The sequence below is a fragment of the Ascaphus truei genome, chromosome 2, assembly GCF_040206685.1.
Source record: "Ascaphus truei isolate aAscTru1 chromosome 2, aAscTru1.hap1, whole genome shotgun sequence".
Classification (NCBI taxonomy): domain Eukaryota; kingdom Metazoa; phylum Chordata; class Amphibia; order Anura; family Ascaphidae; genus Ascaphus; species Ascaphus truei.
The window spans coordinates 332,501,979-332,526,857 of NC_134484.1; the positions used below are offsets into that span (position 1 = coordinate 332,501,979).

Sequence of the window (24,879 nt, forward strand, 5' to 3'; positions counted from 1 at the left end):
TACCCATGCATCCTAGCAATCCTTATATAGAGGATGACATGGTCAAAATAATTATATTATCACAGGGATGGACCTTCCCCTTCACCTGCGAACTATTAACCAATTTTAACCTATTCCACGTCACCGCATGTACACAAGGACCGATATATGCACCAAACAATACACAATACATATATATTAATAGAAAAAAATAAAAACATAAAGGTTAAAAACAAAATAGACTGAATGTTCACATAATTAATATGCTAAATAAGTGATGTAGTAAATATGGATAGATTACACAAAATGTATTTTATATGTAGTCAAAAATTAGTTAATTAATTAATTGCCTATGGAGTCATGAACCATCTGAATGAAAAATATAGCATAATCGTAAATATTATTGATGGCCACATAAATAACAAATATGAAAATTCAATGCATATGAAAAATTCCCTACACCCAATATACAATGATCATAACATATGAACAATACTAGCACCGTAGCCATCAGACAATACACACCCGAACACTCCCCACACACAAGGTCAACCAACTAAGAAGTGTTTAAGTTCCCACTCCTGGTTGATGCCAAATGGATGGAGAGTGTTCAGAGTGTATATCCAGTACATTTCTTGTCTATTCAATGTACCTATGGGTTCTAGATCATCTTCCAAAGGGTGGTCTAAGAATACACCGAATAAATCTATCCTTAAAAGTAGACCCATGGAGGCCTCAAGTCTTGACTCAGACTTTTCTGACCATGAATTAAGGTCCCATTCTGTTTCATTTGACGGTTCCTCTGAACAGAATAATAAGGGATAATCATGGAAGATCCAGGAGTGACAGCAGGTCCTCCATCACATCTGCTACCGCCAAACCTAAATCATCAGAACAGCCTTCCTCCTCTTCTTTTTTTACCGACAGGACCAAGGCAGCACCGAGAACCAGACGATCACGGAGGAAACGGAGAGGCACACGGGAGAACAAAGAGGAAGAAATACACATAGATGTGACTAATAACAATGTGATTAATCTTTCAGGAGTGGAACTTTCTTTCGAGCAGTTATCTTTACTAAACAAAGGTTTGGGGTTTGCCCCAGTTCAGGACTTTCATTTGTTCCAAACGGTTATTGACCTTCAGAGGTTTACCCGTAAGCTAACCCTAAAGAAGTTTTTTTCCTCTAGGGGACAATTTGATGTATTGAACTCTGATGCTAATCCTCTTGATATAGAAACTTCTAATGTTACAGATAATGATCTTACTGATACTGATGTCCGAGTTGATGCTTCTAGTTTCAATTTTCAGGAAACATGTGTATTGTCAGATATGGATGCATTATTAGAACAACAAGGTGAACGTTTGAATACTTTTTCACAATCATTTTTTGGCTATCATAACTCAAGCCTAAAAAAGAAGTCATTTTTTTTGTCCCAATTTTAACAGGGGCCCCTTTATCACTACGTTTGAAAGACTAGTGGAAAGGGATTTACGATTATTGGCTCAAGGCTTTTCACAATCCTCGATGCATTCCAATAATCTGACATACACAGAGTTCCAACAATTAGACTATTTAAAACATAGACATGATATTATGTTTAGAAATGTGGATAAGGGCGGTGCTCTTATTGTGTTATCTACTGAACAATACAAACGTGAGACACTCAGACAATTGGGGGATAAAACCCATTATCAACTCCTTAAAGGAGATCCTACAGCAAAATTCATATCTCAGCTTAATGAATTGATTGATTTTGGTAAGATTTTATGTGTTATCAATAAGAAAGAATGTGAGTATTTGAGCTGTCCACATCCCGTGATTCCGGTATTCCACCATCTCCCAAAGATCCATAAGTCGCTGGTGGACCCCCCAGGTCGCCCTATAGTAGCGAGTATTGGATCTTTGGGAGATGGGTTATCGCGGTATGTGGACAGCTATTTGAAACCTTTGGTATTCCAATTACCATCATTTATAAAAGATTCAGCGGATCTTATGGTCAGTCTACAGGACTTGGTCTGGAAAAAAAAGAATATAGGTGGGTCACGCTAGACGTGATATCACTATATTCTTTTATACATCACGATCACGGTTTATCAGCTATTAGTCACTTTTTGGATTTGTCATTACTTTCCTCTTCACTTTGCACATTTCTTTTAGAATCAATCACCTTTTTATTAACTCACAATTATTTTTTATTTGATTCACATTTTTATTTACAATTATTAGGCACTGCAATGGGCACAAGTTTCGCACCATCTTACGCAAATTTGTTTATGGGTTTATGGGAAGCACAACACATATATCACAGTAATAATTTATTTTGTTCTAATATTATATTTTTTAAAAGATTTATCGACGATCTCATAATGATATGGGATGGCGATGAAGCATCGCTTATATCTTTCATTAATATATTAAACACTAATGATCTAAATATTAGGTTTACATTTGAACAAAATATTAATTATATTAATTACCTAGACTTACTCCTGTATATCGACCATAACATGACCATCCAAACAGACATTTTTAGAAAACCCAATTCTAGGAATACCCTACTTTCAGCTAAGAGTTGCCATCCACATTAGTTAGTCAAAAGCATTCCTAAGGCTCAGTTTATCAGGTTAAAAAGACTATGCTCTGATAATGATAGTTTCCTTGTATAATCTAGGGAACTTTCTGAGAGATTTCTAGCCAGAGGCTATTCTTATACTGATATTCAATCAGCTTTTGAATCTGCTAAATCTATGGATCGAGTAACACTTTTGAAAAAGGGGATACCATTGAACCGTAAAGATAATGTTAGATCCCTTTCCAAGTACAATGAAGCAAGTCCATTGTTTATCACAACATATAATCGTCAATCAAAACTAATATGTGATATTATTCATTAACATTGGCAAACATTGTCCTTGGATAAGGACATTTCCGAATTTGTTAAAAATGGGCCAAAGTTTACTTACCGTAAGGCCAAAATGCTTGCTTCACACTTGTAACCATGTCTCCTTGAGTCTCGTTCAGAATATCCTAATATACGAGGGATACCCAGAGGCTTTTTTGCCTGTGGAAATTGTTCCATGTGCAAATATGTTCATACCACTAAAGTCATAACTTTTGATCAGAATAAGACAAAATATTATATTAAGAAATTCTTGAATTGCAATACCACCTTTAATATATCTTTTAAATTGTGGATGTGACAAAAATGTCGGACGAACTATTAGACCATTAAAAATGCGAATTGCAGAGCATGTTCGTCTGATAAAAGGAAAGGATTTATCACATCCTGTGGCTAGACACTTTTCTATGTGTTCTAGAGGTGGAATAGAAAACTTTTCATACTCAGCTATTGAGCACATTCCCCGCCATGTAATAGAGGTAGGTGATAGAGAAGGTACATTGAATAGACAAGAAATGTACTGGATATACACTCTAAACACTCTCCATCCATTTGGCATCAACCAGGAGTGGGAACTTAAACACTTCTTAGTTGGTTGACCTTGTGCGTGGGGAGTGTTCGGGTGTGTATTGTCTGATGGCTACGGTGCTAGTATTGTTCATATGTTATGATCATTGTATATTGGGTGTAGGGAATTTTTCATATGCATTGAATTTTCATATTTGTTATTTATGTGGCCATCAATAATATTTACGATTATGCTATATTTTTCATTCAGATGGTTCATGACTCCATAGGCAATTAATTAATTAACTAATTTTTGACTACATATAAAATACATTTTGTGTAATCTATCCACATTTACTACATCACTTATTTAGCATATTAATTATGTGAACATTCAGTCTATTTTGTTTTTAACCTTTATGTTTTTCTTTTTCTTTTTTTCTTTTAATATATATGTATTGTGTATTGTTTGGTCCATATATCGGTCCTTGTGTACATACGGTGACGTGGAATAGGTTAAAATTGGTTAATAGCTCGCAGGTGAAGGGGGAGGTCCATCCCTGTGATAATATAATTATTTTGACCACGTCATCCTCTATATAAGGATTGCTAGGATGCATGGGTAATCACTCTTTGATAAAGTCCATCATTGGACGAAACGCGTCAGAGTGAACTGCTGCTGATGTTCACTGTTTGTATTCAATAAAGTATTTTTATTTTTTCAATGCGTTGGCTATTTGGAGTTGCTGTGACCGCTGTTTACCATTTTTTCTTCATGTTGCTATGGCAACTGACCGCTACGTGACGTCATAACGCTACACGGCGCCGCATTGCCATGACAACATGACGCCGCTTAGCGTCATGATGTCACACAGCGTCTGTTTGCCATGGCAACGTGTCTTCATTTGCCGCCAGGCAGCCATGTTCACGGCAGTTGGAGGGGAATTGCATTAAAATGCTGCAGCCGCCACACCACACCCCGCCTACACCCGGAGATTAACAGCGGCAAACCCATAGCCCGGAGGTAAGAGCCTGAAACCCAGAGTCCCGGGGTCAAACCCAGAGAGATGGCAACCCTGCTCAGCAGATGAAACAGCTGACATTAGAGACACGGACACAGACACAGAGACACACACACGCACGCACAGAGAGAGACACACACACAGAGACACACAGACACAGAGACACACACACACACACACACACACACACACACACACACACACACACACACACACACACACACACACACACACACACACACACACACACACACACACACACACACACACACACACAGAGACACACACACAGAGAGACAGAGAGACACACACACACAGAGAGAGAGAGAGAGAAAAACACATAGACACACACACACACACACACACACACACAGAGACACACACAAGGAATTCACAGTAAGTATAAATATACAAGTGCAACTAGCTAAAACAGAGTGTGTGTGCCGAGCACGCACGTTCTAAGGCTGCGTCCATAGTGGTTGCTACGGCGCGAACAACATCGCTCGCACCAAAAGAAAACCACTGGAGGCCAACGCACATGTGCATAGTGCGCCCATGCACGTGAGCAGTGAGGCATCCGACCCGTGGCGAGACAAAACATGTTGTCTTTGCCACGCGACGGCCAGGTCACGTGAGTGGGCGAAACAGCTCCGTGACATCACGGCCGCGCCCCCCAGTCATGCCTCCCTGTCGCCTATGCATGCAGGACAGAATCTCTCCTGCAACAGGCGAGCAGGGACGCCGTGTGAACGCTCGTGCGATCACCCGCGTTCACTATGGACGCAGCCCAAACCCAAGCTCATACACTACGCTCGCAAGCGCCATTGCACACAGTATAAGCTCAGCCTAAGTGAATCTTCTTTGTGTTCTGTCACTGAAATAGTGTTATGTCATCACCAATACAATCTCTGTGAGAAAACAGTGACAAAAAACAAAGAAGTTTCATTTAAAATGCGCATGCTCGGCACACACAATTTTTTTTGCCTCTTCAAAACGGGTCGCGCCATCACGCTCCGTCGTGTGCGAGCGCACCAGGGGCAGCCTCATAGGATTATGCAATTTGTGCTTGTCACGCGCGCACTCTAGCATAAGCTCAGCTACTTGTAGAGGCACGCAAATTTGTTTATGCCGCTCGCTGGTGCGTCACGTGAGCGGTTCGTCCAATGAGGGCGAACCAGCTCCGTGATGTCATGTCCACGCCCCCACACGCGCGCAACTAGCTGGCCAGGAAAAGCACGGCCAAGCAGAGCGCATGATGTCATGGCGCACGAGCACCAGCGCGCTCGCTCCCTGCCTGGCCGCAGCCTTATGTGTATAAAGTCATTCAACAAAAGCCGCACACAGCTGTATCAGATTCTGATAGCCACAGACTAGTGAGTGTTACTTCACTACACCCACTGTCAGGACAGCAATTGTTAAACTCTAGTAAACACATATACTAATTCTATGGTTTGGTTACAGTACTGTACATCTCTGTGCTGCTTTGCAATGTATTGTCATCGCCCCGTCGAGCTGAATTTGTTACAGAGAAGTAAAGGGCAAATTATACGATCTCCCTGTCTTATTTTTGTACAAGTGTTGCTTTAAAATTGTAATAAATACTGTAGACGTACCAATTGCCTTTAAACCAGCAGTAGTTTTTTGTTTTGGGTTATAAGCTTTAATTTTCAATCACCGTTCAAGTACGCACTCCTTACTGAAACATTCCAACCCATAAGGGAACAGGATTATGAAACGCTTTGTCCGCATTTCATTTTGCACTTTGTGGGAAAGGCAGGGAATTGATTTTTTTCCCTTTTTTTCCCCCTTCTTACTTTGACATGGGCACATTACAGCACCGAGCACTTAAACTGCTTTGCTCTTTCGGGAGGGGGTAGCAGAGAACTACTGTACGAGTCTTAGGATATTCCACATTTAAATATCACCCAGGCTTTATTTCTGCAAAACCACACCCTCAGGAAAGTTCAGTAACATTTTTTTTTTTTTAAATAATAAATACAAGTAACTCTGGTTTCATTAGCCATTTTAGGTTAAACTAAAGCAGTAAATGTTTTGTCTTTGGTGAGCGGCTGCCTGTCTCACTTTATTTAGTTTGTATTGGGTATTTGTCAATGTCATTTCATGTCTGCAGAAAATTCATACGTTATATTGCCTAGTGTACTGTAAGTCTGTGTGTGTGTGTGTATGCGTATGTGTTTGAGGTCACATGATTTCATCCTGTTTGGTGGTGCAGCCTGACTTTTCCCCCCTTGCTTGTAGTGATGGTTGTGAGTGCAGAAGTTGATTGACAGATGCATGCCAGAAACCCCCATTCTCCCTTTCAAAGACTACACATGATGGATTGCGATCTTTCAGCTCAGCAGCAGGACACGGGGACCATGCAAGCTGTAATTGGCCAGGTATGGTGTCAGCCATTTCTCAACTCCCCTCTTTATTTATTTTTCCCCCCACCTGGGTCTCGCCATCTGATTCACATAATTCATGTTTAAAGTACCATCCTTCTGTGTGTATCTTCCGCAGCTAGTGAGTCTAACAACTGGAAGTCAGCAAGGAAGAGGATGCTTTTATCCTACTTAGACCTTTCAAATCGAATGCTCTTTTAATAGCGATTTACCATGTAGCCGGATTCCTCTATTTCTGTTTTAACACCTTTTTATTAACAATTTTTTAATGAGAAATGAAGCAAAACACTAGATGTCCATAATAAAGTGCTTTGAACACCTGGCAGTTTGCAGTTTCAAATCTCAAATGCCTTTGGAATATTTTCTGCATTGTTTTCACTACTAGTTGTTTTATAGTTGTTATATATATATATATATATATATATATATATATATATATATATATATATATATATATATATGTGTGTGTGTGTGCGCATAAGTAGATAATAAATGTGTGTGTGTATGTATATGTGTATGTATATATAAGACATGCAGATGAGCATACAGTTGTATTTACATTTATATATATATGTGTGTGTGTGTGTGTGTGAGTATATATATATATATATATATATATATATATATATATATATATATATATAAAATATCTTTCTCTTAACCCAGATGATGTATTTTTGAGCTTAGTAAACCTAGTGGTCTTCTGCTGCTGCAGTGGGGGGCAGCTTGCAAATTAAACCCTAGCAGAATCTGAAAGGTCCAGGTGGTCTGCTCATGCTTCCTAATGCGATCCAGCACAACAGCTTTAATAAACAGCTCTATTTAGTTCTCCCCTCCCTGTATCTAGGGAGGTGAACCAGGTCTGGGGGCTGCTGTGATGAAATGCCGGAAGAATATGTCTCAGAGGCCTTACGAGCTGAATTTTTAGAGCTTTTTCCATTTTGCCGTCTTTTGTCTTCCGAATGGGTCAGTGAGTCCTTCTCTTACGTACTTGAAAGAGATTTATGATAAGTGTAATGTACGGTATTTGTATACATGCTATGTGTGTGTGTGTGTATGTGTGTCTGTTCGTGTACGCCTGTTTGTAAACAGTATATTGAATCCCGGATAAAAAAAAAGAAATTGCCGTGCTTTTAAATAATAACCTGTAACGTGAAATTATAGATCCCTGCTGTTGATAACAGGTTCCCCCCCTGACGGTGATGGTGAAGGATTTGAAACAACACGTACAGTAGAAACTGGATTTAGGGTCTGCACTTTTGTATTAACAATCTGCTAGTAATTTGACATGTTACTAAACGAGAGATTAAATAGGGAAGCCATGCAGCGAAGTGGGTTTTGTGACTTTTAAACTTGTTGTAATGTTCTGGTAGAAGACAGGTGTTTGAATTTCCATGTTGTAGGCGATTACAATTATTGTCACAAATTAGAATAAAACAGGAGAGTTTTCTGAATACATTTGGTTTCTGAAAATGTTGTCCTTTATTCGGCTACCATTCGTCTTCAAAGTAGCGTTGTTTGAGAAGTAGACTTTTGGATATTTAGATTAAATGTATAATGAAAAAAAAAAGGATGAATGCAATTTTATGATGTGCAAAAACAAATGCAAATTGGCACGTTTTGTATTTTTAAGTTTGTGCCACTACATGGTTTTAGTCGGCTGGGAAATATCTAATACGAAAGTAAAAAGCATAAATGATTTTGCATGTCATACTTAAGAACCTTGGGAGAATTACAACAGTTGCTCTACAATATTAAAGTTAACTTGATCATTTGCATTCTAACATGGCCAGATATTTTATCCTGATTTGCGAGAATTATTTTATTATTTTGATCCTTAGGTGAATGTATTTTTATTTGTATTTCGATAGACTTTTAATAGACATGTGTGCAACATATATACAACCTTTAAAATAAATAAATATGAAGATCATCTTAAACAGCAAATATCCCTATGAGCAACTGCAAAGTTACATATATATTTTTAATGATGTATCTGTTTTAATTAACGTGTGGTAAACATGCTTTCTCATCTGACTGAATATATGTTATGCTCTAGCATTGGTTACACCATGGAATTGTATTTATAGAGAAGAGAAAATTATTTTTATGTGGTTTGTTTTAGTCTGATGATTTAAGTTCTGTACTTTCATGGTTTCTGTGATACATATTTTTGTTTTCACTAAGCAAATGCCGCACAATTACTATTTGCGCAGTGAAGCCCTCTAGTGCTATAGTAGCTTTGCAATGTGCTGCTGACAGTGTGCTCTGCAATAATACATCAATTTACAAACATATTGACCTATAAGCTAATATGTAGTATATTAACAATATACAAATATGCATGAGAAAATAGAAAAGAATACTAGTTCTGTATCAGCTAGCTCATTGTACAGATCATGTCAGTAATTTAGTTATTTTATCTATCTGTTCATATCATTACTCTATTGCAGCCAGATAATTAAGATTAAAAAGTACTCGTGCACTAAAAACCTAAATGTAATTCGTTAGCGAATAAGATGTTTTGTTTTGTCTTTTCGGATGATTTTATGATGCATTACTCAAGTTGTTATTGTAGTTAAAACTCCTGCAATAACCTGAATGTGTCAACTAATGCTGAGTCATTCTGGCGACTAATATTATTCATAATAATTCCAATTTTTACAGTAACAACATAGTGCATCATAACAGAGAATTCAGGACAGTTTTTACAATATGAATTGCATAATTGGTAAATAGACACAATTTACACCAAGATACCTTTTATTTCAAAAACGACAGATATTTTCTTTTTATGAGAATCATTTTTATTTCTCCCACTAGCATGGTGACTCAATTATTATTAAAAAGAACATCGTATTATGTGTTTCATTTAATAAGGACAATTTATCCTAAGACAATATTCATTAACATGGGTTGCTAATTGACATAAAAGGGGGCATGTATCATAGGGGTCTATGCATCAAGGCAAAAGTGAAGCAATTAGGGGGCAAAAAAAATAAATAACTATACAAGTTGTATCAAAGAAACAAATCCTATCGTCTTCAATGGGACTTTTTTCTTTGATATATATGGTGCAGTTTTTTTGCCCTGGAATTGGCCACTTTTGCTTTGATACTGCACCGACACACTTTATTCGAGCAAATACCCAGTATGTACCTGGCAGATACCTGGAATACGCCGCTCCTCACCTCTGACAAGCCCCGTTGCGTTTGCCTTCCCAGCCTGGGTTCATGCCTGGCTGACGGGCGGCTGATCTGTTAAATGATAATGATTAGGATTTAATAGGCTGCAATGCTTTGCGTGTCTACCAGATGGCATAAATTCATGAATTGTAATGCAGTATATATATATATATACTGTGCAGTATTGCAGCCAGCGGGAATAAAATGCTTCAATCCCTGCCTGGAAAATAACCCAATGCACTCGGGCAGAAAACAGTCACAAACCTCAATACACCCGGGTATACCCGAATTCGTGGGACTAGCCGAGCTCGAATAAAGTGTGTCGCCAGTGTACATCTGCCCCAGAGTGTCCTGTTGGCAAAACTGGAGCAAAGGTAGTACAAATATACTGCACCGTTTTTATCAGAGAAGAAAATCCTACAGGTTTCAATAACAATGGGATTTCCAGGAAAAATCCAGCGCTGTATTTTTGGCCCAGTTTTGCAGCCGGGCGATTTTAATCAATGACCCACCTCGTCTCTGGGACACTTTAAGCCCGCTCTGTTTCTGCAATCCTGTAAAAGGGAATGGTTTGAGGGGAAATAAAAAAAATCAAAAACACAGGACATGCTGATATGTGAGCTTAAGCAAGTCAGTCGCCACCTTGTTGAATGTAAACAATGTATATAGTATATGTTTATCACAATCTATATTATCACAACAATTATTATTGGTGTATCCTAGTTATTCTCAGGGGCTCCCATTGAAAAAACAGCAGACACGTAACAGTATCTGTCCTTAAGATTTAGAATGCCTCATACAGTATATATTCACTCCAGGCTTCCTCTACTGTACATCCAGGTTCCAATGAAGTATCCAAGTACTCAGGTATGAAGTACACCCTCTTTGCTTGACATGCCAAGGCCTAGAAATCATTCCTTTCAGCTTTGAATATCAGAATATATGCAGCTAAACTCTAACCTGGGACAGCACTAACTGCATAAACCAGATGTGTATACTGTAGGTGCCCTGTTGAGTTCCCTTAGCTTATATTTCAGCTTATTTTATATGTATTACAATAATTAGTAAAAAGTTATGTGTGCGGTGGGTACCGCATAATTTATGACATGACAGATAGAGAATCAAGCCAACCCGTGTGCAATAGAATAGATGCAAGGGAATTTTTAATATTCAGAATATGTAAAAGCAAATCAAGCTACGTTACAAATATACTGAACCGTCCAAACCATCCAGAATCCACCAAAAAGATTGTAAATGAGAAAAGAAAAGGGCGAAAAAAAAGAGAATGAAACAAGGGACGAAAGAAAGAAAAAGAGATTCAGTAAATGAGAGAAAATCAGAGTTAGGTTGCTTAATACATCAACAATAAAATATTTCAGGGGTGTTAAAGGAGAGGGGGAAAAAATAGAATTAAAAACAGACAGGAAGAAAGAATGAAACAGACAATGTAAGAGCAAGTAAGGAGGAGCAAGAAGGAAAAGGCTGACAGAAATAAAAAAAAGTAAGAGAGAAAGATCATATCAGAAAATAAAATATTTAATTTGAAAGAAAATTCATATTGTCTATTTACAGCTAGATAATTATTTCAATCCTGATTGGTTTAATCTGTCACCTTTTTAGGTGATTTAAATGAGTTCCCCCTTTTTTATTTGCTTCTTGATGATTGCAGACCTGGGCTTGTGAGTGACAGGTTACTTCATCAGCCTTACAGCCCTCCTGTTTCTCTCTCATCTCGTGCAGACAGGTCAGTGTGTCCAATCACCCTTCTGGCTTTTCGTTCCCATGGGGGACCACGGCCAGCCTCCCATCTTGATCCATAGGCCTTAGGGCCTAGGCTGGCTGCACATTTGTACTGTGTTCACTGGCTTTTGGAAAATGTAATGGAACAAAGGATATTAAATTAGCTGGTGAAGGAAACAGATGAGGTGAATTAGGTAAACAAAAGTCAGCAAGTGGAAAGGCACTGTAGGCTGGTGTGTGTGTGTGTGTGTGAAGCATTAATACCGCTAATGTCTCACAAATTAAATTTAAGTCTGTGACACACACATATATATATACATACATACATGTATATTTCAATACGATTTTTCAGAAATAGTATCTGTTAACATTTTTCTCACATGAGATATATATATGTGTGTGTGTGTATATATATATATATATATATATATATATATATATATATATATATATATATATATGTGTGTGTGTATATAATATATATATAATACAGTATATACATATAACATATATTGTAGAGAATGTATATCATAGGCACTTGATAGATATAAAATATAACTAAAGAGAGTATACAATATATAAAACATGATGCTGATTCCGCAGTGGCAGAAATATCAAAATAAGCATCTAACAAACAATAGTGTGAAATTATTATTTGAAATGATGTAGTTCTTAAATAAAATACATTACATTTCTCATTTTTACTGCACATAAAAATATCACTTGGTCTCAGACAGGTCTGCAACCCTGCCTTTCTCCATTATCTCTTGGCATACAATGCTTCCTCTGCAGACAGGGATTCTGGGTAACGACATGCAAATGAGTATATCGTGTCACCTCTTGCTTCTTATCCATTTTAACATGGTCATTTTTACTGCGAATTCCGTCACTAGCAAATGAGGTACAGTCATAGGCTGCTTGTGGCACATGAATGAAGAGTGTAGATTAAGCGCATCCCTTGTCCGTAACCCAGAAACAATGCTTCTATAAAGTGCTGCAGTTTGCAACATCTGTACTCCTACATAGCCAGTGTCTTTTTTTTTTTTTTTTTTTTTACATTTGCTTGGTTTATATAAATTATGGGGTCTTGGGGTTCCAGATAAATATTATTTTTGTGCCGAAGGAGATAAATTGGGTAAATCCTACCTCAGAGTACGCCTTGGATCCTATACTATAATATATATATATATATATATATTTTTTTTTTTAAACGTTGAGAAAGTCTAAATGTAGTCCTTAGAACGGTAAATTCCCTTTCTTTTTCTATAGATGGAAATAGTTGTCCTTTATTTTAAATCTATCAGGCATTCAAGCCCCATTCTTGACTTAATTTTCGTTTGATTTTTGCCCTGCTTAAGTCAGCCTGTGATTTGAGCAGGGGTGTACAGGAGGAGTTTGGTTGTGGTATGAGTGTAGTAATAAGCAGCGCTTTTTTTGTGATGGTACTGTGTGGTACTCAGTACTGGCACCTCTGTTTCTCCTGCTGCAGTTTTTTTCCCTGCTTGGTGAGGAAGCGGGCTGTCACTGCACACAGCCAATCGCTCCCCGACCCAACCTGTTTTGCCGCCCTTCACATGACTGATCTCTACAGAGCAGCTCCAAACAGACCGGAGCAGTCCTATTCCACCCTGCCGCCATGATTTCAATGTCCTTTAACATGGTGGGCCACCAAAAGGCTCGTCTGATAAGGTCTATGGTTCTTCTGGTACCAGGATGACCGGCAGCTTTGGATGAGTGACCCCATTGTAATATTTTATTGTGAAACTGTTGTGCGGCGTACATACAACTCTCCGGGACCTCTAGACCTTCTGGGATGTGCGTTTGAGTTGCCATGATGTCGTCCAAGACGTCAAATGAATTGTCGGAAAGAATATATTTGGATGGAAGGATGGTCTCTGATATATCCTCTGATTTGTCTTCTACTACGAATTGGCATGAAAGTGCGTCAGCTTTCAATTTTTTTGACCCAGGAATGAAAGAAATCATATAGTTAAACCTTGATTAAAAAAAAGTGACCAGCGGGCCTGATGGGCTCCAAGGCGTCGGGCGCTCTCTATGTAGAGCAAGTTTTTATGATCTGTGAGAATTGTGATTGGGTTCTCAGTGCCCTCTAGGAGGGTCTCCACTCTTGTTACGCGAGTTTGATAGCTAAGAGCTCCCGGTTACCGACGTCATACTGTAGTTCTGCTCCGCCGAGGAAAATTTCTTAGAAAAAAAACCTAGGATGTAGCTTGGCCTGAGGTGATTGTCTCTGGAATAATATGGCCCCAGCCCCAACGTCACATGCATCCACCTCCAGAGTGAAAGGTAGTTTGGGATCTGGGTGACACAAATGGGAGCAGACACAAAGGCATTTTTGAATAGATCGAAGGCCTAAAGTGCCGCGGGTGGCCAGGAATTGGCATCTGCCCCTTTTTTTAGTTAGGGCTGTGATGGGAGCTACCATGGAAGAAAAATTGCGAATAAATCTACGATAGTAATTCGAGAATCCAAAAAGATGTGGGTTGTGGCCATTCCAATACTGCTTTGAGTTTAGCAGGATCCATGGAGAACCTGGAGTCTGAAATAATGTAGCCCAGAAATGCCGTAGAAGTCTGGTGAAAATGGCATTTTTCTAGTTTGGCATAGAGGTGATTCTCTCGGAAAACGTGATAGAACCAGTTTAGTGTGATTGATGTGTGCCGGAAGGGATTTAGAGAAGATAAGAATGTCGTCTAAATAGACTGACAAAAAGGTTGAGGAGATCCGAAAATTTTTGGTAACAAATTCCTGAAACACGGCCGGGGCGTTGCACAGGCCAAAAGGCATGACTAAATACTCGTAATGGCCATCGCGAGTGTTGAAGGTCGTCTTCCACTCATTGCCCTGATTTATTCGTACTAAATTATAGCCCAAGGAAATATAATTTAGAGAAAATAGTGGACCTTTGAAGACGGTCAAAAAGCTCGGAGATAAGAGGTAAGGGATAGCGTTTTTTTCAAGGTGATTTTATTAAGCCCTCTGTAATCTATGCAAGGGTGAAGCCCGTCTTTCTTTTTGATGAAGAAGAACCCAGCCCTGGGGATGAAGAGTTCAGAATGAATCCTTTCTTCACATTTTCTTGAATATATTCTGACATCGCTTTGGTCTCTGGAAGAGAAAGGGGGTAAGATCTAGTTCTGGGAAGAGCAGAGCCAGGCAAGAGATCGATCGGGCAATCGAAGGAACGGTGAGGGGGGAGAAGTTCGGAGCGTACCTTGTCAAAGACATCTCTGAAATCTGCGTAGACTTCGGTTAAGGCACTCTTGTCCTCATTGGGGATTTTTAGACCGCAGATCTGTTGCATGAGACTAGTACAAGACTTGGCACAACGGGTACTCCATTGTATGGGTTCTTGTAAGGAATCGGGGAGCGTGTCCCTCGCAGCGCACTCCCTCCTTACCTGACGTCTCGCGCAACCCCGCCGTTCTTACAGCGTGCGTGCGCCCCAGCAGAAGCTTTCTAGACATTGCAGAGTCTGGCTCCGCCCCCCGCTTGCAATGCACATCAGCAGTGCGCGGCGTGTGCACCGCTCCCAAGCTGCGTATCAACTTTCTCAATCATGGCCACCTGTCTCCTGTGTCTCTCCTCCTATCCGTGCTTCCGCTGAGGCCGTGCCTCCACTCCTCCCCCTCTCTCATTGGTCATGCTCTCCCATATATGCTCAGCTTTGTCACTTGCACTTTGGCTGAGCATAGTTCCAGTTAGTGCTGTTCTCCCACTTCCCGGTTCCTTGTCCTGCCTTGCCTTGTCTCCTAGCTCCTTGTTTCAGATTGACCTCCTGTGTACTGACTGGCTATTACTTTTGGACTCTGCACGACCCGGCTTACCTCTGACCTTCCACATCTCTCCAATCCTGACCACGGCTTATGGACCTCTACGCTCCTACTGGCTCCAACCCCTGACCACGGCTAAATGGACACTGACCATTCTACTGGCTCCTACCCCAGACCTCGGAAAGTACCAAACCACATGCACTCCAGACGTGCCCCCGTGGCTGTGGGTGGCATCTATACCCATTCCCACCTCAGTACCGGGGTCCCGCCTTGTTTGTGGTGAGCACAGCGTTACAGTATGCTCAGCCCCAAAAATGTGGACCCCACTGAGGTGGGTTGGGCCCTGTCCTCAGTTTTGACAGATTCTCCCAACTAGAGACTCGTGTTACTTCCCTTGCACAATCCTTTGGGGCTCTTTCTTTGCAAAACCAACAAGCCAGTCCCCTGAGACCTGCGGCCACTTTTTTGTCATCACCAGACATCCATTTTTCTGCTGAACCCCATCTGCCTACTCCTAATTGCTACTCTAGTGATCCCCATGGGTGTCAGGGTTTCCTTAACCAATGTACTATTCAATTCGAGTTAAGCCCTTCTCGTTTCCTTTCTGCAAGATCTAAGGTGGCATACATTATCGCTCTACTTTCCGGAGACGCCCTGGCATGGGTTTCCCCCATCTGGGAACGGAGAACGGAGCTGACACAGAATCTCGACCACTTCACAATGGAATTCAGACGTGTTTTTGACACTTCAGATCATAAGGTGACTGCTGCATTTTCTCTATTTCACCTTTTCCCAGCGCCCAGTCGCTCGTTACGCTCTGGAATTTCGTACCATAGCAGCTGGAACAATGAGGCTCGACGGCTGCCTTTTGGCAAGGTTTATCTGACTCTCTGGGGGAACTTAATGCTGTCTGCATTAGAGTGGACCAATGTCTTCAGGAGAGGAAGGCCGAACGTTCTCGCCCTCGGCCGCTTCCGGCCAGATCACCGACTTTTAATTTTTCCCCTACAGATTTGCCGCCTCTTGATGATCTGGAACCTATGCAGCTGGGAAGCCATCGGTTATCCTTCTCAGAGAGGCAGCGCAGATGTACCAATGGACTTTGTCCCTATTGTGGTCACTCCGACCATCAAGTCCTTTCCTGCCCGCTCAAACCGGGAAACGCCAGCGCTCAATGAGGTATTGGGGGATCTCGTTGGGCACTATCTCTCCTTCCCCGACTTCCCCAGAAATCCGTCCGAAAGCTCGGAGCTTAGTGCATAGCCCCCTTAGTCTTTTAGGTCAACGAACTCTAGGAAATAGCACCAATTTATAAAAACATGTTAATGGCCACAGAAATGTCTAAAAAAAACGGATATACTGTATGTAATATAAAAATAGTACACAAGAATTATACAAATTACAATCTCTCCTTGTTGTAACATGGCGCATAGCCTAACTCTTGTATGTATGTATGTCTTTATTTATATAGCGCCATTAATGTAGATAGCACTTTACAGTAGTAATACGCATGACAATCATATAAATAACAAATAATATAAATAACAGATCATGGGAATAAGTGCTTCAGACATAAAGTAACATTTAGGAAGAGAAGTCCCGGCTCCGAAGGGCTTACAATCTAATTGATAACTTATTCACTGGAGGGTCCTACAGTACAATGTATGCAGTGTATTATTATTATTAATAATAATAATAATAATAATAATATATAGCACTGTCTGTGCACACATATGATGTGTATATCGAAACCATACAGATGCAATAAACTGCTGATCCTATGAGCTTTCAATCTATTTTACGTTAGCCGCCGAAAAGAGTCTTATTCAAGATACCACGTAACTGGCACTGAGCATCGGACAGGAATTTCCAAGACTGTACTCTTGGAATGAAGGTGGTAATCAGCAAGTCCAATCTGACTCTCTGGATGTAACCAAGACAAACCTAAAAAAATGGAAATTGAGATATTTAGTTTAAATGGATAATAAAGTTGGCACTCAAGTGGTCTTGTGAAAAAGTATCAAAAGATTTATTGGTAGTTGATTGACGTGTCGATCAACTACCAATAAATCTTTTGATACTTTTTAACAAGACCACTTGAATGCCAACTTTATTATACATTTACACTACGCTTTTGAATTGATATTTATAGTTTGAAATACTTTTGCACAACCAATGATGTTTTCTTGTATGAACCGTGTCTAGTTCCATATACTACATTATGTAAAGTTTTTGCCGAGGCATAATTGTTCAAACGCAACAGTAATTACTTAGTTTTTGGACATCAGTATTAAGCTGCTAGTATTTTTCCCGTATCATGATGTTCGTTATGTGCCAAATAAATTGATTTTTATCCTCTATTGCTTAGCACTCCAGCCCTTCCTTGTGCGCTGCCATTTTTGTCTGCCTGCTTTAAGTAGCTCCTATAAAACATATAAATACGGATTGATTTAAAGTCACTTGTGCTGCAAGATTGTGGAAACAATTTTTTTTATGTCACTGCTACAGGTAAATGTGCTATAGCTTCAGGCTTTTTTGTTTTATCATTAGCTTTGAAACCTCTGCTATGTAGGACTATTTATTCAAAAGAAAGATTAGCTGTTGATATTTGCTGCCTTTTCACTGTTGTCTGGAAGTGCTGTTCTGTAGGTTCATTTTATCTAACTGCTACATCAAAAAGAAAGGCTTAAAAGAGAAGGCAGAATTTCCTGCTCTTTGGAAATTGGAAGTGATTTCATCTCTTACACATCTAATGAACTAACCAATGTGAAATAATTGTCAGAAGTGACAGCCAGTACCGAAAGATAGTTAAAGCACCGCCGTGAGACTTTTTATTTTAAGCCAGACATTAAAAAGTCAAGACAGTTATCTTTCAAGTCTAATGTTTTTATATATTTTAGATGTGTGTGTATGTGAAATCTAACTTGAATGCAAAGATACAGTATCAACCCCTGTTGCTAATGTGACTATGCCAAATTAAAAATGAGGTTTTGGGGTAATTACATCATTGCTGTAGGGACTACAGCCAGAGCAGAGCTCCGGTGGAGCAATGAGTTCATTTTAAGATCTTGACCCTTATGAGTTGGAAATTGTTGCAGTAGTGTGATCGGCATGATACTGACAGATCCCAAGTCATGACGAGTGGCTGATTGAGAAAAGTGATCACTAAGTGACTGACTTTAAACCGTGACAGTGTTAAAGAGGATCCTTCTGGCTGACAGGCCTCTTTGTGCAGATTAGTGGGTATAGTGGGCCACCAGGGTCCATGCTACTAACTCCTAAAGGTCAGCAGTTCTGTATGTCTGAGCACAAAACTATATCACATACAGTGGGGCGATGCTGGTAACAGCAGCACCTCAACCATCCCTCAGAATGTGCAATGACACTGGGACCGTCTACCCTTACAGTGCCTGGGAGAGAACCATCATATTCATCAGAACTGCAAACAGGAAATGAATGCTGAACTGGCTCTGGTCTCACATTGTCTCATTCATGCGCGTTTTGTTAAAATGCAAAGAGAAATGTAAAAAAAGACGCACAACTTTTGCAAATATCTGAATCTCCTGGAAAACAAATACATGTGTCCAGTAGCTTCTCCAGGAATTTTCAGATCACCATACAAATGTAAAGCTGATCCTCACAGAGAGTGTTTTGTCCCAAACTTACTGTGGCTAATGAGTTGAGACAAGCAGTTTTCTCAATTCCCTTTTCTTGGTTGATATGATGGTAGGACGTGTATATGTTTTAGGACACACGCATGTTCTGTGGCCCATGGTAGGTATTTTTGTCACTCTTTTTTTCATTCTTTAAGTAGCTTGCATTAGCTACGGTTGGTGTTTACCTAGGACGAAGCTAGGATAATGTTCTGTTCTTGCTGACTCATGAATGAAATCTGAGAAGAATGAAAAAGGAGGGAAGGCGACTTGCTTATCCTTTTTGTATCTTGAACCTTGTGAGATCCATCTTTCTTGCTTATGTGGTAGTTTCTCCAGGATGTGTCTTACTCCACGAGCGGTATCACGAAAGTTGAGACCTGATAGAAATGGATCAGGCTTTTTCAGACTAATTCCAGCAGTAGATCTCCAAGCTCTGTGCCTAAGATTTTGGGAAAGTTTTCAATCCTCTTGAAGAGCACGTCTTCAATTACCCCTGGGCTGCCATATCACTCCTTCAGTCTTTGCCATACTGTGTTAAGACAATGTTGAGGTCTGTTCGCGTGTACTGACCTGAATCTCTTCACATACTCTGAAGACTCTTTCTCCAACCACTTGGCTAGCAGGTCAAATTCACTTGCAGTGATATCCATGCTTCTTATTACATTCTTGAACGTAGACTTCCAAATCTGTAGTTCTCTGGACGGTCCTCGAACTTGGTACTGTAAGTCATGTGTTGACCAGTTCACGCCAGACTAAGGGCTTGGCTTAGTCTGTCAAACTTGATGCTTCAGTCTGTGAGCGTTGAGGAAGATGTGGGCTTTTGTACTTGGGCATGTTACTTTGTTCGCCATATAGGTTCACAGCGTTGAACTATAAGATTATTGTATAGACCAAAAAAAAACTTAAATGCATGCCTGCTAATGCAAGAAGCTTGATAGATAAAATGGGTGATTCAATTCATAGCTACAAGGGAGCAGTCTGATATTATAGGAATTACTGAAACATGGTGAGATGAAACTCATGACTGGGCAGTTAATTTAGATGGTTATTCCCTTTTTCGGAAGTATCGAGCAAATCGAAGAGGATGTGGAGTATGCTTATATGTTAAACCGGATCTAAATCCTATTATAAGGGACAAATGATAAGAAGATAGACACAAGCGCACCTGTGATTGCTAAATAATTCAGATGGATATACCACCATATATAAAGACACCCAAATCGGGACCACAGTATATAAAAAAGTTTAATTATAAAATAGGGTCTGCAGGACCACACACTGACATAAAATTGTGACAAGCGAGCAGTGCTGCATGTACACTCACACTAAACAAACAGACAGCATATACACAAATGATATACACACAGACCATTTCATATCATTTGTATATCATTTGTGTGGTATATCCATCTGAATTATTTGTAATCCTTGGTGAGCTTGTGTGTATCTTCTTGTCATTTGTCCTTTGGGGTCTCCCTTGGGAGCCCCCTTTTAGGAGCGATTTTGGGGAAGCGCTCCAACACATTAAGCTGCAAGGGGAGACTGAATTTAGAGGAACTTCAGCAACAGCCAGAGCGCGGAAAACTTACTACATACCTATTATAAGGGAAGATGTTTATGAAGGGAATTATGAAAATTATCGCATCACGTCGGCTGTTGAAGAGCATTGTGTCGTGGGTCAAGAGATGTTCCCGAGTAGGATTCGGAGGGTGAAGACAGCAAAGGTAAGAAACATATTGATTGTATGTTATTTAATTGTGTATTTTATTGAGGTTGCCCATTAACTGTAAATGTGCTTATCTATGCCCCTTTCTGGGTATAGATAAGCACAGTGACAAGCAATGCATTTTTAGGCAAATGTCTGTTTTTATTTCATTGTAATGTTATTGTATTTTTTGTTTATGTCATTTTTTTTCTTCAGGTTGCCCATTTATTGTTATTGTGGCAATCCATGCCCATATTGTGGGCATTGTTTACCACAGTCAAAATCAATGGCTTTATTGTGAAATGCTTGTATTTATTTAAAAGTTATGTGTTTTATTTTGTGACTTTTTTTTATTTTTAGGTTGCCCATTTATTGCCATTGTGGCAATCCATGCCCATATTGGAGGCATGGTTTACCACAGTGACAATCAATGGGTAGAGGGTGGGAGTAGTTGCCCCGGGGAGGGTGATTAGGCCTCCTGGGTAGGTAGCAGGGGAAGGGGGTTAACCCCTTAACTACTATAGTGGTTACTAACCGCTAAGGTGATTAAGGGGTTAGTTGCCAGTAGTTTGTTTTTTATTGTAATGTTGCTGACCACGGAGGACGGTGATGAGAAAAAGGACGGCCTTCATCCGAGCAGGGGTAAGGCTAACTTTAGTTTACTTGATGCTGGCTGGGTAATGTTTTATTTTTAATAGGCAAGTGCGCTATTATCCATATCTGGATAATAGGAATTTTGACCATTATTGTACTGTAAGTTTTGGGGGCTGGGGGGTTGTTGGGAGTAGAGGGGGTGGGTAGTAGGGTTGTTGTATTTTGTGTAGAGGTCTCAGCATCTGCGTTGTCGATCTCGTGTGGTTTCTGCTGAGTGTCAGGTCTGCAGGTTTCTGAAGGCCTTTGCCAATGTGTGTGATGTGTGGTCTGTTGCTACATTAGCAGCAGACGACTGCCTCAGATAGTGCCGTTTGGTGTCCTGCAGCGGTCAGCGTAGTGATAGGTGTACTTATAGGTGTCCATTGTTTTGACCCATGTACTGCTGGATGCCCGTAGCGTTGCCCTTGGTAGCTCTAGCTGTGGCGACATAGCGCATGGGTGGATCTGAGGGTCTTCTATCTCACTTGTGAAGCTGTGTTATGGTGCAGTATGTCTGCCCACTCTGTAAGGCTGGGCCCATACTAAGCTCGACCACATGCGCAGCGCAAACAAAAGGCCGTACCTCTATGAGACAGGCCATAAAGTGCACGATGAAGCACGAGCGTGCGATGAAGCGTGATTTTTGAGCAGACACACAATTTTGTGTTTGTCGCGAGACAGCCGGGTCACGTGGGCGGTTCAGCCAATGAGTGCGAACTGCTCACGTGACGTAACGGCCACGCCTCCCCATTGCTATGGATCACAGGCCACAGATCGCTCATCCGACTTGCACGCGTGCGCCTACTATATCTGCAGCCTTACGGTCTCTTACTGCAGGTGCTGTCTGTGCCCAACCTACCTCCAGAAGAGCTGTTTCTTACTGCAGCTGCTTTCTGGTCCTGCCTGCCTCTTAGTAGAGTTGTTTCTTAGGCCTCGTCCAGGCTGAGTGCTTGCTTGCGCGCTCGCTCACGAGCGCGTGATCACAACAATTAAAGTAAATTGTTGTGGCAAAGCTGAGTGTGCGCGTGCATGTGAGTGCATGGCACTCAGCTGCTTGGCGAGAAAAATCAATTTGCGGTACGCGCCAAGCAGAGGCAGCAATCTCTAAAAATAATGAACTACAACACAGTCCCACAGGGGAAACATCATGGACTGTACCATGGAACAAGGAGAAAGGAACGACCCAAAGCCTGAGGGGTAGGGAGAGGGAGGTTGCTAAGGCAACAGACAGGAAGAACTGAATAACAGAACAGAGAGGGTGATCGTTTGATGCATTTATGCATCACTATCCCGCAATAACTGCCGCTGCGATAACCCAAAGTTAATAAATCTCCCCTTAGAGTTGTATAATGAAAATGCCAATCTAAGCATTAAACTATATGGGAAAGGCACTAATCATTCTCTATGCGTAGAAATATTAGAAGAAAATTATAGCGGAGGAATTCAATTGGCAAACCAGTGTACTTTAGATGTTATTTATATAATTGTAAGACCTGGGGTTGAGTGTGCACCACGATTCATTACCTACAGTATAGTAGTTTGAGATAAGTGGATTAGTATTGTGAGAAGTGGATGATTCTATTGGTACCATTATGGAATGGAACACCTGCAGTGCTGTTACCAGTAAGGCTTCATCTGCTATTTTCATCTAAAATGTCAGTTTGTGTTGGGCAACTCAGTACTTCAATTGGTTGTGCCGTCTGTGAAATACACTTTTCAAAAAACATTATTCTTGATATTGACGTTCTCAAAAAAAATGCTATTTTTCCTGTAGTACAATGATTATTTTTTTGCTCATATTGGTATAGTACATTGACATTTGCATGCAGTTGTTGAAAGTGTCATTCTGAAGTCTCTTCTAGAAAGTAGAAAGGTAAGGTAGAAAGGTAAGTAAAATATTGAATGTATATAAATGTATTTTTTAACAGGTTTTTCGATTAGATTTTTTTTGGGTAATTTTTTCATTGCACATTGACTATACCGCTTTAGGGTACAGATCAATACATTATTAGGTCAATAATTTTTTTTAATTGCTCGCTTTGTATTGCGTGTGATTTTTTTCTGTGTGTTTATTATGTGGATGTCATTGTTTGTCATTTTACTGCATTAATGTTATTTTTTTTGGCGATTGATTTTCTTTTTTAATTAATGATGTCTTGTGTTGGTAATGCTTTTAATGGTTGTTTAGCTGAGTTGTTTTATTAATTAATTGCTTTGTTGCTTAATGGTGGAATTCATTAATTGTTGTGTTGTTAGTGCTTGTATTAATTGCATTTGTTGACTACTGTTTTAATTTATTGAATTGGGGTGTTTTGGTGTTGTGGAATGTTTTATTATTGTTTTTTCTGGCATTAACATATTTTGATTAGGGTGCACATTGAGTGTTATAATGGCTTATCAGACCCATATTATTATATGGATATGATGTACTACTATAACAATCAATGGGTACAGGGCAGGTATAGTGGGTCCGGGGTGGATGGTTAGGCCTTCCGGGTGGGTAGCGGGGCAGGGTGGGTTTTCCCCTTAATTATTATAGCTGTTATTAACTGCTAAGGTGATTAAGGGGTTAGGGGACATTAGAATGTATTTTGCTATGTATTTTTCTGGCAAAGGAGGACATGGCCCTGCAGTAAGCTGACGAGGACACCCTTCATATTGCCAGGAGTAAGTGGAACAGTTTTATTTACTTTATTTATGCTGCTGGCTAATGTTGTGATTAATAATGGGCAAATAATCTATTATCCATATCTGGATAATAGTTATTTTGCCCATTACTGTAGGGGTGGGGGTGTATTGATTTAAATGTAGGCCATGCTTTATTTTTTTTAAATACAGGATTGGTACCTCAGGCCGGCAGAGACCACCCGAGGACCCCCGGAGGCTTACGGGTACCACCCAAGGACCCCCGGACACCCACGGGTACCACCTGAGGACCCACGGGGACACCTGCGGATAAGAACAGAGGTGCCCACAACTGTGGGGGCCCGGGAACCACCCGAGGGCCCCCCAGATCCCTGTGGGAACCACTCGAGTGCCCCCAGACACCCGTGGGGATGACCCGGGGACCCGCAGACACCCGCGGTAACCAACGTGGACCCTGTTGTGGCACACGGATACCTGCGGGGACCACTTGGAGGCCCACGGATCCTAGCGGGAACCACCCTGAGGCCCCCAGACAACCGTGGGTACCCCCAGGGGTGCACTTTGGGACCTGCGGACAACCGTCGGGACCACCGGGGACCCCCACCGGACTGGGGTCTTAATTGTGTGTGTAAAAAAAAAATAATGGTTTTATGGGGGGACACAGGGGGTGTGGTGTGTATTGGTGCTTACTAAATATTTTAAAATGTAA

General features: G+C 40.5%; 1 protein-coding gene across 5 annotated transcripts in view; it reads left to right on the plus strand.

Moving 5' to 3' along the window:
* Positions 1 to 6,629: 6,629 nt before the first annotated feature.
* POU6F2 (POU class 6 homeobox 2) overlaps positions 6,630 to 24,879 on the plus strand; it is a 536,643-nt gene continuing 518,393 nt past the window's right edge. For 4 of the 5 annotated variants that reach the window (XR_012799221.1, XM_075586664.1, XM_075586659.1 and 1 more), the window contains exon 1: positions 6,630 to 6,808. Coding sequence is in view for 4 of the 5 variants with exons in the window: in XM_075586664.1 (XP_075442779.1) it covers positions 6,701 to 6,808 (108 nt within the window). In the remaining variant the exon portion in view is untranslated. Of the gene's footprint in view, positions 6,809 to 7,653; positions 7,778 to 24,879 lie in introns of those variants that run through there. The other variant, XM_075586660.1, reaches the window with a different exon arrangement.